This window comes from Oratosquilla oratoria, chromosome 1 (genome assembly GCF_046742065.1).
Source record: "Oratosquilla oratoria isolate Oo_2021 chromosome 1, ASM4674206v1, whole genome shotgun sequence".
NCBI classification, from domain to species: Eukaryota; Metazoa; Arthropoda; class Malacostraca; order Stomatopoda; family Squillidae; genus Oratosquilla; species Oratosquilla oratoria.
The window spans coordinates 133618353-133635817 of NC_134777.1; the positions used below are offsets into that span (position 1 = coordinate 133618353).

General features: G+C 39.9%; 1 protein-coding gene across 2 annotated transcripts in view; it reads left to right on the top strand.

The window, feature by feature from the left end:
* The first annotated feature begins 335 nt into the window (after positions 1-335).
* The window catches only part of mRpS35 (mitochondrial ribosomal protein S35), a 28807-nt gene continuing 11677 nt past the window's right edge, over positions 336-17465 (top strand). Inside the window, exons 1-4 of one of the 2 annotated variants that reach the window (XM_076188407.1) lie at positions 336-507; positions 13088-13178; positions 14299-14513; positions 14677-14816. In XM_076188407.1, the coding sequence (XP_076044522.1) occupies positions 390-507; positions 13088-13178; positions 14299-14513; positions 14677-14816 (564 nt within the window). In that variant the 5' untranslated portion in view covers positions 336-389. The remainder of the gene's footprint in view (positions 508-13087; positions 13179-14298; positions 14514-14676; positions 14817-17465) is intronic. The other variant, XM_076188398.1, reaches the window with a different exon arrangement.

Genomic DNA, 17465 nt, shown 5'->3' on the forward strand with positions numbered 1-17465 from the left:
ACAGACATCACCCTCATGCTCAACACCCCTTTCACACCATCCATTCATCTCATCCTTGCCCCCCCCTCATGTTCACTCTATCCACCTCTGCCTTCTACACTTCTCTTACTAATATTTCTTCACTCATTCTTCCCATGTATCCAAACCTAGAATTACAGTAATTAGAAAACAAAGTCTAAATAACGTGTCTATGAAAATATGACATTGAAATAAGAAGTGAAAGGATATTAAGGCCCAATATAGAAGGATACATATTCTTGTAGGATGACTGAAAATAAATACCAAGAAAGATTGGAAAAAATAATTGAATTGGGAGCCGTAAAAAAAAGGCTATACTGAGATCATCTGGACAGACGACGACATCGAGTGCAGTGTGTGGGGATGTAAACATGGCAAGATTAAATACGCGCCGGATCATTCGTGAATTGAATAATTTTTATGAAGTGGCCACTGGTGTGAGATGCCATAGTTCTGCATCTGGTTTGCAATTTGCAGAAGATACTAAAGGTTAGCCAAAATTTAGGTTCTATTTCGGAATCACGATAACCAATTTTTCACTTAAACCACTTTTTAGTTTAGTAACTAGTTTAATTAATTTAAATTTTCAGTTTGCAATCGGGCACAGATATAAATAGTATAATTTTTAGTTTGCAATCGGGCACAGATATAAATACAATGTATAAAATTGCGAGGCCGAGGATGACAAAAAACATTTGTTTGAAACTTATTTCCATTGTGTTCATTACGCATTTGCATTGAAGATTGTTTTCTGTGGAGTGGTTACCTTGTAACTTTACTTGCTTACTTACTTGGTTTACTTGTTGAATTTACTTGAAGTTCCGAGGTCCGTCCTCACAGCCGTAGACGTAGTGATTTACCGCTGCTGCCAGTCCTGCTGTCCCTCCTCACAAGGTCCAGTTGGTTTGTTATGGTGTTGGAGGACAACCTTATGATGGCGGTCTAACCTGGCACTGAGGGCACGTCTGGCACCATCCATAGAAATCTGTCCGTCCAGCACATGCTTGAAGCTGTCCACCGGGTAGGTGGTTCTCTCTCTCGCTTCTTTTGGAAGAGCGTTGAAAATTTTTGGCCCCTCGTGCCCTAGGCTGGATGCCAGTGAGGTCTTAACCCTCTCTGAAGCTCTTGGTGGGAGCGTTTGTCTCTCACACTTACGTCCATGCCTTACACTAGCTAGGTCAAGCACCACCAGAGGCGCCACCATCGATGACGAGCACAATAACGCGTCATATTAAGCGCACACCATTCAAACGGCCAAATTTATATACTGCGGGAAATTTCATTCATAAAAATGTTATGTGAGTGTAATTACTACGATCATAGTAAATTTCAAACAATCACATCATCAGTTACATGTCAGTACATAAAAACAAGATAAACATGGCAGACTGCATTCAGCAGTAAATCGAAAATTTGTTTATGTTTCAGTGTGAAAAATGAGCTAAAAAATCCAGTGTATTGGCAACAGACCAAAATGAATTTTATACTAGTCTCGCGGATTATTATAATACCAAAACAAAGGCATGGTGTTACGGAAGAGCTGAGAAATCGGTGGTACTAATTAGTTGTTTTTTTCTATCGGGTCGGATTATCGGATAACAACAACGTCAAACGCATTGCGACATTTCAACCACTGATGTAGACGTGTACTGGTACTCTAACCTACTGTAAGGTAGTATAATCCAGTTATATCTTGCTATCGAACATTGTGTGAGTAAATGTACTTGCTGATATGTCATTCCTGGGGCTGTATAGTGAGAAGTTAAAGTTTGGCATAAAGGATGCAAACTTCCTGAAAGATTGCAATTGGCTAAACATCAGCCATGTGAACAATGGTACTGCCCATGAGATGTTTAAGTTCTTAAAGAAACACAGACTTCCTTGGAAAGCTGTTTACTGTGCACTCAGCCATCAAATGCCAAGTCAGAATGAAGTAAGTGAGGTTAACCTCAGGCAATCATTCCACAGGGTGTCTGAGCAGAGAAGAAGGAAGCGTGGTGAGGTCCGGACAAAGTTTTTATCAAAATTGTATTGCCCACCCCAGAAATCTGCATCTGCAGCTCTGGCTACAACTGAGGCTGTGCATAGTGCAAGTAGCTCTGATGCAGATCAGATTCCTCAAATAACTGCAGATTTCAATAGTGTGGCAGAGAAGGAAGCATTAGGGAAATTAGCTGTAGAGTGTAGGGAACTGAGCAACCTTAAACTGAAGCTAGAGTGTGAGAACATAGACCTGTCTCATAAGCTGAATGAATGCAGGCAAGAGGTAATAGCTCTAAGGCAACTACACCCTAGTAGAGCAAGACAGGCCTTGAAAAGAAAAGATTCATCAGCAGCATCGCGGAAAGGAAAGTATACTGTGATGAAGAAACTCAAGAAAAATGCTCAAATGCACAATTTTATATAAAACTTTAGCCTATGGTTGCATTATTTGACCTATTTTCTTTAAAGCGTGTAATTTCCATGTAATTTGACCAAAGAGAAGTTACGTTTTTATCCTCTGCAAAATTACCGACCATAGCTACAAATACTGTCCAGCCCGCCATCTTATCTATGATCACTGGTGGTATGGATCAAACTGCACTCTATTAAGTTTCTTACTATTATTAGTGTAATAGACATATAGTTGAATTATTTGAACTATTTTTTTTTAAATGTGTGATTTTCATGTAATTTGATCTAAGAGAAGTTACGTTTTCATCCTCTGTAATATTACGGACCACAGCTACGATTTGTCCAGCCCACCATCTTTGATCACTGGTGGTATGGACCAACTACACTCTATTAAGTTTCTCACTATTGTGTTATTGTGTAGATCAGATCTTTGTGGTAAGACAAATATGTGAGAAAGCTATAGGAAAGGGGAAGGATGTTTTTTGGGCTTTTATGGATCTGGAAAAGGCTTATGATAGGGTAGACAGAAAGGCACTGTGTGAGGTTATGCAGATATATGAGATAGGAGGAAAGCTTCTAGGAGCTGTCAAGAGTTTTTATGAGAGTAGTAGAGCTTGTGTCAGGATTAGAAATGGAGAGAGTGAGTGGTTCGAGGTAAAGGTGGGACTTCATCAAGGATGTGTTATGTCGCCCTGGCTGTTCAACTTATACATGGACGGGGTAGTGCGAGAGGTAAATGCAAGGGTAGTGGGTCAGGGATTGGAGATGGTTAAAGAAAATGGTGAAAAGTGGGAGGTGAGCCAGCTGTTGTTTGCTGACGACACTGTGCTTGTGGCAGGATCAGAGGAAGAACTGAGGAAGTTGGTGACAGAGTTTGGGAGAGTATGTGATAGAAGAAAGCTAAAGATAAATGTGGGTAAAAGTAAGGTGATGAGATGTACAAGGGGTGAAAGTGGCAGTAGACTGGAAGTGAGCATTAAGGGAGAGCGACTGGAGGAAGTGGATAGTTTTAGATACTTGGGTGCAAATGTGGCAGGAAAAGGTGGAGTGAAGGTGGAGGTAGAATGTAGATTGAGAGAAGCGAGTAAATGCCTTGGTGGATTGAAGAGTGTAAAGAGGAATAGACATTTGGGAATGGATGCTAAGAGGAGACTGTATGAAGGAGTGATTGTGCCAACAGCACTGTATGGGGCAGAAACATGGAACATAAGAGAAGAAGAGAGAAGGAGTTTGAATGTGTTTGAAATGAGATGTCTGAGAAGTATGATGTGGGTTACTAGGCTAGATAGAGTGAGAAATGAGGAGGTGAGGAGAAGAACGGGGGTGGAAAGGGAGTTGGGAGATAGGGTTGATGAAAGAATATTAGGATGGTTTGGACACATGGAAAGAATGAGTGAAGAAAGACTAGTAAAAGAGGTATGGAAGGCAGATGTGGAGGGAGTGAACATAAGGGGACGTCCTAGGATGAGATGGGGAAGAGGGGAATGTCTGTTGAGGAAGGACAGGAGAGGACAGAAGACAGGGGTGAACAGAGAATGGTTGTATATGGATGATGTTGTGATGCATGAGGTTGGGGATGAGGTTGTATGTGTGAGCAAAATTTTACACAGCCCGAAGGGATTTCTCACCGTCTTCTCCTTTTATGCATTGGGGGGACGGAGAGGGAGGGTCGCCGATTTAATGAAGCGGCCTTGCTGTGGACGTGCTGTGTCTGGCAACACTGCTTCTGACCCAGGGCAGTGGACAAGGTGCAGGGATGACCCGTCATCCAGGAGGTGCTAAGATAAGAGGGAGGGTGGAGGGGTGTGGAGTGTATTCAGGGATGGAATGGGTGGGAATGATTTTATGCCTTTTCCTTTTTTGGCTACCTCCCTTGTAAGGGGGAAAAAGCCTTGGTATATGTATGTATGTATGTGTTATTAGTGTAATAGATTGCATATAGTTCAATTATTTCAACTATTTTCTTTAAAATGTGTGATTTTCTTGTAATTTGACGGTATTTGTAGCTGTGGTTGGTAATTTTGCAGAAGATAAAAACGTAACTTCTCTTTGATCAAATTAAATGAGAATCACACATTTTAAAGAAAATAGTTTAAAAAATGCAACCATATGCTAATTTTTTACAGTATTTGTAGCTGTGGTCGGTCATTTTGCAGAGGCTAAAACATAACTTCTCTTTGATCAAATTACATGAAAATCACACATTTAAAAGAAAATACTTCAAATAATTGAACTATATGCAATCTATTACACTAATAACACAATAGTAAGAAACTCAATAGAGTGAAGTTTGATCCATACCACTAGTGATCATAGATGGCGAGCTGGATGAATTGTAGCTGTTGTCCGTAATTTTGCTGAGGATAAAAACGTAATTTCTCTTTGATCAAATTACATGAAAATCACACATTTTAAAGAAAATAGGTCAAATAATGCAACTGTATGCTAATTTTTTATATAAAATCGTGCATTTCAGCAAAAACCATCCTTGTTCGGGTTTGGTCGGCTATTAGCAAGTCGGACAGTATTCGTAGCTGTGGTCAGTAATTTTGCAGAGGATAAAAATAACTTCTCTTTGATCAAATTACATGGAAATCACACATTATAAAGAAAATAGGTCAAATAATGCAACCATATGCTAATTTTTTATATAAAATTGTGCATTTCAGCAAAAACTGTTCTTGTTCGGGTTTGGTCGGCTAGTAGCGAGTTGGACGGTATTCGTAGTTGTGGTTGGTAATTTTGCAGAAGATAAAAACGTAACTTCTCTTTGGTCAAATTACATGGAAATCACACATTGTAAAGAAAATAGATCAAATAATGTAACCATATGCTAATTTTTTATATAAAATCATGCATTTCAGCAAAAACCTTTCCTGTTCGGGTTTGGTCGGTTATTAGCGAGTCGGACGGTATTCGTAGCTGTGGTTGGTAATTTTGCCGAGGATAAAACGTAACTTCTCTTTGATCAAATTACATGGAAATCATACATTGTAAAGAAAATAGGTTAAATAATGCAACCATATGCTAATTTTTTATATAAAATTGTCCATTTGAGTAAAAACAGTCATTGTTTGGGTTTGGTCGGCGATAAGTGAGACCGCACGTTTTGGCCCGATTTCCTGGGACAAAATAGGCCCGATTTAATACCCTTCAAAATGCAATATCTCGGGAACTAGGACAGCTAGATTGATAATTAAAATTTCATTGTACTCATAGCGACTTTCTGCATCCTATGAGAACTACTTCAGCTCAAATATAAGGAATTCCATCTTCATGTTGACCTAGCTACTTACACTGTAGTATGGCTTGATTGTTGAGGGCATGGGGTCAGGAACAAGGCCCTCCAGGATTTTCCATGTGTAGATGACCCTATACCTTTCTCTCCTTTGTTGGGAGTAGAGACCCAGTGTTTTCAAGTGATCCCAATAATTGAGATCCTTCATCCCTCTAATATGCCTGGTGTAATTTTGTTGGACAGCCTCAAACCTCTGGACGTCTCCTTGTTTATGTGGAGACCAAAGTTGGCTACAGTAGTACATGATAGGTTGGATTAGTGCCTTCCAAAGGGTTAGCATTACCTCTGTCTCTCTTGAGGAGAAAGTCTGTAATACCCAGCTGGCCATCCCCTGTGCCCTTTTCACGGTCTCCATGATGTGGTGCTGGAAAGTGGCATCATCCCCTAGATATATACCCAGACATTTTACATGTGCTTTGGGTGTGATTGTCATTCCTCTTTCTGTGTACAGTTCGGTATTGTCTTTAATTTCTTGGTACCATATCTCATGGCCTCAAACTTCTTCGTTGCACTGCATATTACAATCATTAGCCCAAGCATAGACCATATCAAGGTCGTCTTGTAGATGGCATACATCTTCACTCTCCAGCACTGCGCAACTGATGTGGGTGTCGTCGGCAAAAGACAGGAGGGTTAAGTCCACTCTCATATTTATGTCATTCATATGGATTAAGAATAGGAGGGGGCCAAGGACAGAGCCTTTGGTGCTCTACTTAATACTTTGGTTTTGCTGGACTTTTGGCCATCAACTGTGACTGTTAGGGTACGGTCTGTCAGGAAGTTGTGAAGCCATATTCCTAGCTTGCCTGTGATTCCTAGGTCCCTTGCTTTGTGAAGTAGGACTCCATGGTCTACCTTGTCGAAAGCTTTGGCAAAGTCTAGAAATACTACATCAGCATTCTTCTCCTCTGACAGGTTCCTTAGCAGCCAGTCGTAATGTGGCAATAGGTTTGAGAGACAGGACTGACCTTTTCTAAAACCATGCTGGCTTTTTTTATAAGGTTATTCTCTTCAAAGTATGCAAACAATTTTTCCCGTATGCATTTCTCAATTACTTTGATTATGTGGGACGTGAGGGCAACTGGATGATAATTCTTCGGCAAAGTCCTGTCTCCTCCTTTATATATTGGACTTATTATGGCTTGTTTCAGTAGTGCAGGGATCATACCTTTGTCCAGGGAAGAATGCCACAACATAAGGATTGGGACTGCTAAGACCTCACTGCATTTTAGAAGTAGGATCGCTGGAATACCGTCCTTTATTGCCTTTATTGCCTTTATGATGTCCTCAACTGTGACTTGAAGGTAGGTAAGTTGGTTTGGTTGATTGTCTCTTCATTGAAAAATGTCGCAGGGTCATGGATTTCTGCTTGCATCTTTGGTATGCTAAACACACTGTTGTACTGGTGCACCAGCATCTGGCAGGTTTCTTGGGGGTCATCTGTTGTAGTTCCTTGGTCGGTTACTAGGGGTCCAATCTGTGATTTGGTCTTCCAAGAATTTTTTGCAGTAACTGTAGAAGAATTTGGGATTGTGCTTTATATTTTCTATAGCTTGGTTCTCCTCAGTTCTCTGGTTCTCATGTGAGTGTTTAATTTTTTGTGCAAAGTCAGCTATTTTTGTAATGATTGAAAGCTTTTGGGTGTCATTGTTGCTTTTTCTTATGCCGGCCATACACTATCATGTACACCTGACAGGTACGCCTGAAAAGTTACGCCTGTCAGGTATGCCATGGATTCTCGAGAAGATGAGTTGTACTTTCTCTCCTTATTATCTCAGGTGACCTGACAACTGATCAAATTTTCATCAGTTGTCAGGTCGCCTGAATGGCACACAGCCAACCCTGAAACCTCATCTAGGTTCTGGTTCGGCAACCACCGTGATACCTATCCAAAGTCCTTCTCATACTCCTACATTCCCTTCCCGCACTGAGGGCTCTCAAGCATTCCAAGGGAATCAATTCAAGCCCTGTCTGTCTCCATTCCTGGGAACGGAACTAGGTGCCCTTCACAGTTTAGGGGAATGTATAAGGGTCTGGTCAACGTAGGTCTTAGCACACAATTTTTTTTTTTTTTTTTTCCTTACGGAGGTTTCCCAGGCTAGATAACTACTTCCTTCCCTCCTAAGTCCGAGTCTCCTTGGGTAAGGAGTACCGAAGAGTTTGTATTCTTCGGAACAAATGTACTGCGAAAATTAATTTTTCCCTGATACAAACCTGAGGTACTCCTTACCTCTAATGGCCCTCCTCAGCCACCCCTCTAATAGTTCCTTCTACCTGGCCTGTCAAACCTCGTGATTATTTTCATACCTGGCTCAGACAATGGTGCTTTAGCGGCCTATGCTTGTGGGGGAAGGGAGGGTCCCCCCTTGCCCCAGGAGGGCCCCTTACCGAGGATAATGGTTGCCCAGACCCACGGAGTGAGGTGTTTTTCAAACAACACACAGTGTTAGTGGTAGAAACTTTGGCTTACGCGAAGTAATCCTTGGGTAAGGAGTACCTCAGGTTTGTATCAGGGAAAAATTTATTTTCCTGCGAAAATTACATTTTTCCCGCCATACACTATCAGGTATACCTGACAGGCGTGACTGTTCAGGCATACCTGTCAGGTGTACATGATAGTGTATGGCCGGCCTTAGTTTATTGTTGAGGTTGGTACGTTTTCTCATAAGGATTTTTCTGTTGTGTGGGATAGTGCATCTGTTTTCTTTTCTCTTATTTTTTCTTGGCACATAGATAGTACACATCTCCAGCAATGCCCTCATCAGTATGTTTAACTTGGTATTAGGATCAGGTTCCTGTAGTACCAGGTTCCAGTCTACTTTCTTAAGCTTCCACTGCATTTGCACCCAGTCTGCCTTTTCACTGAAAAAGTTGAAGCTGGCAAAAGGAGACATTTCTGGTGGAGTCATGCATTCCTGAGGTGTCCTCTTCCTCCTGTATGTTGTTTACTAACATTATGTCGTGGTCAGAGGTGATTGTTTTCTCCATCCTGTAGTTGCTGACTGAATCATCATTATTGGTAAAGTAGAGGTCAGGAATGTTACTTTGTCTTGTTGGCTTCATTATTTGTTGGTTAAGAAACAATTTGTCAGCAGTCTCAAGAAGGAGTTTGGCTTGGGGTTGGTCTTGGAGAGTGCCCCTGCAGGTTCTACCTTCTGGCCAACATATAAAGGGGAAGTTGAAATCACCACACATTATAATATCTGTCATAGTGAGTGGAGTAGACTCCAGTACTTCGTTTAATCCATTCATTGCATTTGTAACGTTAAGTGATTAGAAGCAGTACATACAAGTTTCACATTAAGCATCCATTCAATATCTGGAATTTCACCAAAATATATATTCTACAATTTGGTTCTATTCCAGTATCACGCAAACACATATTTCGCTTTTCTTTTTTCCATTTGAAATATCTTTATTTTGTATGAAATGTTAAGGTTATGTCAGGAGCTATTGGACAATGTAAGTTTCATGTTAAATATCCATGTTCGCATGGGTAAATTTTTAGTTGTGCACACCTATGTGATATAGCAATAGAAAATTAATTATTAATTTTGTAAATTATAATACATCAAAGTAATGTGCAATTTTCTTGGTGGAAATTAATAACAAAAGTTGCTAAAACCAATTTACTAACGAATGAAGTCGTGGGGATTGAATGATACGCCATATTTGTTTTGATAGATGCCAAGGTCGAAGAAATGGAAGGATGATAAATTCATTGTATTCTAACCTAACCTAACCTATATTTAGTCATTTGGTACCTCAAATTCTAAAGTTCACTCAGTTCATCATCACGGATGCTGATGGCCTGATTATTTTCGTAGCTTGGGCAATTAACAGACAGTGGCAGAACCCTGTGTTCTCTCATAAAGTCCAAAGAAACCCTATTATCTTTATAATAGCACTTATTAACATCACCTGGAGTTGGAGAACACTCGGTCCACAACATGAAAGCCATCGTCTAACTGACAGTGACTGGACTGGATAGACAACTGCATGGCATCTGTACCGTATCCTAGCAGCTTCATTCGTTAATAGATTTGCTTGTAGCAGGGTGTTTTGTTATTTATTTCTGCCAAAAAATTGCATACCAAAATCATGTATTATAATTTACAAAATTTATATTCAATTTTCTAATGCTATATCGCGTAGGTGTGCACAACTAAAATAACACACTTGTGTGATTATAGAATTTTACCTACATTTCTCTGTCATAGCTACTACAATGAGAATTTTTTTTTATATATACAGTATAGTTTTTTCTATATATATAATTTTTTTTATATATATAGTTCCACTTTACAAGGGAAAAGGGGACAAGTGTCAGTGTAGTAGTTTCAGAGGGATTAGCTTGTTAAGTGTAGTTGGGAAGGCTTATGGGAGGATCTTGATTGAGAGGATTAAGAGAGGGAGTAATTGGTGAGGAACAGTGTGGATTTAGGACGGGTAGAGGTTGTGTAGATCAAATTTTTGTGGTAAGACAGATATGTGAGAAAGCTATAGGAAAGGGGAAGGATGTTTTTCTGGGCTTTTATGGATCTGGAAAAGGCTTATGACAGGGTAGACAGGAAGGCACTGTGGGAGGTTTTGCTGATATACGGGATAGGAGGAAAGCTTCTAGGAGCTGTCAAGAGTTTTTACGAGAGTAGTAGTCTAGCATGTGTCAGGATTAGAAATGGAGAGAGTGAGTGGTTCAAGGTAAAGGTGGGACCGCATCAAGGATGCATTATGTCTCCCTGGCTGTTCAACTTATACATGGATGGGGTAGTGCGAGAGGTAAATGCAAGGGTGGTGGGTCAGGGATTGGAGATGGTTAAAGAAAATGGAGAAAAGTGAGAGGTGAGCCAGCTGTTGTTTGCTGACGACACTGCGCTTGTGGCAGGATCAGGGGAGGGATTGAGGAAGTTGGTGACAGAGTTTGGTAGTGTGTGAAAGAAGAAAGCTGAAGATAAATCTGGGTAAAAGTAAGGTGATGAGATGTACAAGGGGTGAAAGTGGCAACAGACTGGAAGTGAGCATTAACCACTTCCATACGGTGACGCCTACTTAGGCGTCATGGGGAGCAAGTGGGTACGCGATGATGCCGACGTCGGCGTCTTGATTATATTTATTGTAGTCGTACCTACGTAACCTCCATTCTCTCTAAACTGGCTTCATCATATTTTCTATGGTTATCAAAATTCACGGGTGAAAGAGAAGGAACGATTGAGCACTGACTTTATTTTTTATAATGCGATTATTATGACGCAACATCGCACGTCGGGCAGCTAATGCTACCAGACGTGCGATGTGCCCCAGAGTAAAGAGGTTAAGGGAGAGCGACTGGAGGAAGTGGATAGTTTTAGATACTTGTGTGCAAACGTGGCAGGAAAAGGTGGAGTGGAGGTGGAGGTAGAATGTAGATTGAGAGAAGCGAGCAAATGCCTTGGTGGATTAAAAAGTGTAATGAGGAATAGACATTTGGGAATGGATGCTAAGAGGAGACTGTATGAAGGGGTGATTGTGCCAACAGAACTGTATGGGGCAGAAACATGGAACATAGGAGAGGAAGAGAGAAAGAGTTGAATGTATTTGAGATGAGGTGTCTGAGAAGTATGATAGGGGTTACTAGGCTGGATAGAGTGAGAAATGAGGTGAGGAGGAGAACAGGGGTGGAAAGGGAGTTGGGAAATAGGGTTGATGAAAGAATATTAGGATGGTTTGGACACATGGAAAGAATGAGTGAAGAAAGACTAGTAAAAGAGGTATGGAAGGCAGATGTGGAGGGAGTGAACATGAGGGGGCGTCCTAGGATGAGGTGGATGGATGGGGTGAAGGGGGCTTTACGGAAGAGGGGAATGTCTGTTGAGGAAGGATGGGAGAGGACAGAAGACAGGGGTGAATGGAGAATGGTTGCATGTGAATGATGTGATGCATGGTGGTGGAATGGGTGGAGGGATGGGGGGTGAGGTAGTATATGTGAGCAAAATTTGACGCAGCCCGAAGGGATTTCTCCCCGTCTTCTCCTTTTCTGCATTGGGGGGGGGGGGGGATGGAGAGGGGGGTCACCGATTTAATGAAGTGGCCTTGCTGTGGATGTGCTGTGCCTTGCGACACTGCCTCTGACCCAGGGCAGTGGACAGGGTGCAGGGATGACCCGTCATCTAGGAGGTGCTAAGATAAGAGGGAGGGTGGAGGGGAGTGGAATGTATTTAGGGATGGAATGAGTGGGAATAATTTTATGCCTTTTTCTTTTTGACTACCTCCCTTGTAAGGGGGAAAAATTCTTGGTATATGTATGTATGATTTTTTTAATGGTTTAATTACCATAGCCTCTTTTAAGTGTATTAGGTAAATATTAAATAGTCTTGAGGCACATTTCATATCCCATAATTTTATTTGATTGTCATTTAATCATTTGATGTTTATGTGATGCATTTTTCACATTGATAAAGAAGAACCCACAGAATGCCAACAATTTTATTTGGTATTATTTCTACAACAGTCTACTATATACCTTGTCATTTTTGTATTCAAGATCAACTCACCATGTCATTTACATAAATTTTTCTTAGATGAAAATCTTCCATAAATTAATAGTTTTTGTGAAAATTTTTCTTTGGTCACAGGATGTATTCCCAAATATCTTAAACATAATGTAGTCCATGTACGCTCTGTACACTCACAGCACATGATCCAGTGATGCCTCTGTTGTATTCCCTCATTTTAGGCCTGTTTTGGGCAGAAGTTCCTTCAAATTCACAGCTTTACTTCTATAGAACAGGCTTGATGTATCAATCCAAACAGTTAGAAATTATATGTCATTCTAAGTATCTTGTAGGAAATTTCTCGTAGATGCTTACTTGTATAGCAGTCATAGCAATTATACACATTTAGTATTCTAGTCCAATCAACTTTTATTGTTTGAGTTATCCCTAGTATAAAATATATTCTTACCTGTGACTTAATATATATTATTTATATTTGTTAATTAATTAATTTGTACTGAATATTGGCTTGAGTTGCTTGTAGAATTATTTTATACTGAAATAAATCAAATCAAATCAAATCACTCCCCTTTTGTCACCCAGAATGGTTATCCTCATAAATGATGGTGGAGATGTGAAGAAGGCATGTCATATGTTATTTTAGAAGTTAGATAGTAGCACTATTATTATTTACCTGTGACAATATTGTATTGAGAAGAATTTTCATATTGCATCTTTTTCACCTTGAAATTTGAGAGTACTCAGTACATTAGTTTAGTGTACCTAATGAAAGTGTGAACAATCATTTTTGAAGATAGAAGTTTTGAAATATGTGTTTGTTCTTTCAAGGATCGTACTTATTGCCATTACTTGTGAAAATAAATTTGGGACAAAAAAATCTTTGCAGATGAACAATTCCGTACACTGGATTTTGGTGCACAGAAGAGGCGAACACAATCTGTAAAGAAGAAGGTGACCAACAAAATTCTTCCCCCAAGGTGAGAAATTTGTAACATAGGTATATTATTCTACGGTATAATACATAAGTATAGTATACTACAATATTGTATTACCATAAATTTTGGCTTACAAGTCAAATTTCTAGATATAAAAAGAAAAATCTACAAAACTTGATCAATTTGTAGAACATGAATAAGATATAAAACTACAACAGAATGGCCAACCAGAGGAACAGTACTTGTAACATTTGTTGTACACCCTTTAACATAATTCAAGCATGCTGCCATAAATAGTGTCAACTATATTCATAAATAGATAAGATGAGAGTATCACTGCCACACACAGAACACATCATCCAGCTGCTATGACAAATTATGGCAAAGACCCTATGAGAACATTACACATTCAAGTGGCTTCCTCTATCCCTCCCTCCTTCCTTACACATGGCACTTTCTGATGTATGTTAATCTAACCATAGAAATTAACCCAACCTACTCGTATGAATGACACCTAATGAAAAAGCAAATGGGCAAAAATACTCAGAAGATATAGAGAAAGAGAATACTTTGGAAGATACCATTACCTCTTCCTGGATAAAGTAGTTAACAAAATAGTAACTACTATCCAGAAGACAAGTAAGAAACACATTGCCAGGGCTTAAAAAAAAATCCAACTACACAGGAGATGGCCTCCTTAAAGAAAAAGAGGAATACCCTGTAATTTAGGAAAAGAAATACAATTTGACAGGATGAGAATGAACATCTAAAGTAATTAAATAGAAACATCACTTATCTATTAAACAACAAACAAACAAAAAAATGACCTGCCAAATATAAAGAAATACTGCTAATAGCATAGCAAAATCTGAAGAGCTGTAAAAAAAAAAAATATATATATATATATATATATATATATATATATATATATATATATATATACATCTCAAAATTAACATCCCATCCACCCACCCTCCTGTGAAACAGTAGGTGTAACTCAGGATAAGGTACCATCACCAAAACAGTAATACAAGCACAAGGATAGGTTTGGGGTGGGTGAAGGGTGGCTGTGTACTTCAACTGAGCCACCCTTTCCTTTATAAGGGAGAAAGGGCATTTTGGTATATGTATGCATGTATTAATTGTTGGGCTTGTATTGCAGCTACAAAAGACAAAAAATTGATCAGAACTGGGGGAATGTCTGGCCTACAGCAAGAACCTTTCAACCTGCCACAGTCCCACTTCCAGTGCGCCAAGGCTACCCAGCAAAGAACCAGGCTGTTCCAGACAAATGGGGCAATGCAGAACTCATGAAAATTCCCAATTTTTTGCATTTGACACCACCAGTCATTGAACAACAGTGCAAAGCCTTAAAAAGTATGTTATTTTGCATAGCATTCTTGATGAAATTATGAAACTTACAGTATATATTTCAGATGAGATATGTGTTATATTATTGTGCATATTTCAAATATTTGTTCTATAAAAATTCCAGGTTTGTCCTATCCTTGTAAGTGAAAATGAACACTTAAAATTTCAGAGTTTTGTACTCCGTGGCCTGAGGGTTTAGAAACCAAAGAAGATGAAGAGCAGCATTTCCCACTTACTGTGATTACTTCCACATACCTTCATTCCTCACCCACCATTAGAGATCCAAGAGCGCGTATTGTAACATTTAAGGTAGTGATAACACTAGATTCAGAGTCTGGCATGTGTTGTTGTTGTTCCCTAGAGTGTCTGTCCAAGCAGTCCCGTCTCCCCAAGGAATGCCACAGCCGAAACGGAGTTTTCCCACAAATCTTTTATGGAGTTATGTTGTGTTGTTTGCATGCATGATTGTGTATAATGCAGTCTTCCATAATGTGTTGAATAGTATGGGGTGAAGTGTTATATCCTGGGCAGTTGTCTGCAATGCTGTCATCCAGTCTCTTCTGGTAGCTTAGAAGGGCTGGGTAGAGGCCGCATCACAGTCTGGCCAGGTGGACTCTGTCCTTTCGTGGGAGAGAGGATTCAGAGGGATGGATATCAGGGGGTCTGGCATGCAGCAATGTGTTGTCTTTTAGTGTGTTCATGGAGCAGTGAGCGATGTGATTATGAATATGCTTCCAGAGGCTGGTATTTGCTGGTTTTGGAGGAAGAGAAGATAGTATTTTTGTGTGATATAGATATTTGGGTGTTTTATTTTATATTTCTTGGTGGGTGCTCTGCTATGTAGTGTAGTGAGTGTGCTGTGTTTGTGGTGGCTGTAGCAAGTGTTTGTGTGCCTCTCATGTCAAGGTGATCTTTGACTTTGAGAACTTTTGTTTCATAGTATAGGTGGTCTGTAGGTGTTGTATATGTGCAGCCTTTAATTGTTTTTCATGCTTTGTTTTGTATGGTCTGAAGGGTGTTGAGGTGTGTCTCATTGAGATTAGGTGCCCATGCTGGACTTGCATAATATCCCTGAGTGTATGCATTGTTTGTATATTGTAGTATTAGTTTCTTTTGTCCAAATGTTGTTCCAGTGATTGATTAAGTGCATTGAGTCTAGGTGTGCATTTATTTTTTATGTTTGTGATGTGTTGTATATTACACCAAAAAATTTTGGAATGAGTTTGTGTAGTATTAGAGTGTTATTGATATAGAGTTGAGGAATGTATTTGTGTTCTTTTGTCCAGTTGGTGAGAAGTGTCGCTGTAGATTTGGCTAGGGCTATTTTGAGTCTGTAATGAACCATGTGTTGAGTGTATCAAGGTATGGCTGTATTATTTCTATGGCTTTGTCTGTGTTACAATATATACATATGACTGTTATGTCATCTGTGTAGGAAGAGATTTGTATTTCTGAGATGTCTGGTGTGGGTATATCATGCATGCATAGATTAAAGAGTGTAGGGGATAGAACAGAGCCCTGTGGTACTCCATTCTTAATGTTTCTGATGTGCGATGATTGGCCATTATATGACACATAAGCATTTCTACCTGCCAGATAATTGGCCAGCCATCTTTTGTTGTTATTGTGCATGTCTGTGTTATATATTTTGTTTGTTAGTTTAAAGCGGGGGATAGCATCAAAAGCTTTACTAATGTCTAATATTATAAGAAGTGTTCTGTGATGGGGCCTATCTGAATTGATGTCATCAAAAAAATTTTGCATGAGGTTTATCAGAAGAGAGTTTGTGGAGTGTAATGGCATAAAACCATGTTGTGATTCAGCAAGGGGAATATGTGGTGTGATGAGTTGTTGTTGTTGTTGTCGTTCCCTAGACTGTCTGTCCGAGCAGTCCCGTCTCCCCAAGGAAGGCCACAGCCGAAACTGGGTTTTCCCACAAATCCTTTATAGAGTGTATGTTGTGTTGTTTGCGTGCATGATTGTGTATAATGCAGTCTTCCATTATGTGTTGTATGGTATGGGGTGAAGTGTTACATCCTGGGCAGCTGTTCACAACACGGTCGTCCAGCCTCTTCTGGTAGCTTAGAAGTGCTGGGTGGTGACCGCATCGCAGTCTGGCCAAGTGGACTCTGTCCTTTCGTGGGAGAGAGGATTCAGAAGGGTGGATATCAGGGGGTCTGGCATGCAGCAGTGTGTTGTCTTTCAGTGTGTTAATATTGAAGTGGTTAATGGAGCGGTGAGTGATATGATTATGAATATGTTTCCGGAGGCTGGTATTTGGTGGTTGTGGAGGAAGAGAAGAGAGTATCTGTGCGTAATAAAGGTCTTTGGGTGTTGTTTTAATGTTTCTTGGTGTGTGTGGGTGTTCTGCTATGTAGTGTAGCGGGTGTGATGTGTTTGTGGTGGCTGCAGCAAGTGTTTGTGTGCCTCTCATGTCGAGGTGGTCCTTGACTTTGAGGACTTTTGTTTCATGGTGTAAATGGTCTGTAGGTGTTGTATTTGTGCAGCCTGTAATTGTTTTTAGGGCTTTGTTTTGTATGATTTGAAGGGTGTTGTGGTGTGTCTCACTGAGATTAGGAGCCCATGCAGGACTCGCATAATTCATCACTGAGCGTATGCATTGTTTGTATATTGTTATATTAGTTTCTTTGTTTTGTCCAAATGTTGTTCCAGTGATTGACTTAAGTGCGTGAAGTCTAGGTGTGCATTTGTTTTTTATGTTTGTGAGGTGTTGTTTGAAAGACATGGATGTATCGTATGTTACACCAAGAATTTTCGGTGTGTTTGTGTGTGGTATTAGAGTGTTGTTGATGTAGAGATGAGGTATGTATTTGTGTTCTTTTGTCTAGTTGGTGAGAAGTGTTGCTGTAGATTTGGTTGGAGCTATTTTGAGTCTGTTTGTGATGAACCATGTGTTGAGTGTGTCAAGGTAAGGCTGGATTATTTCTGCAGCTTTGT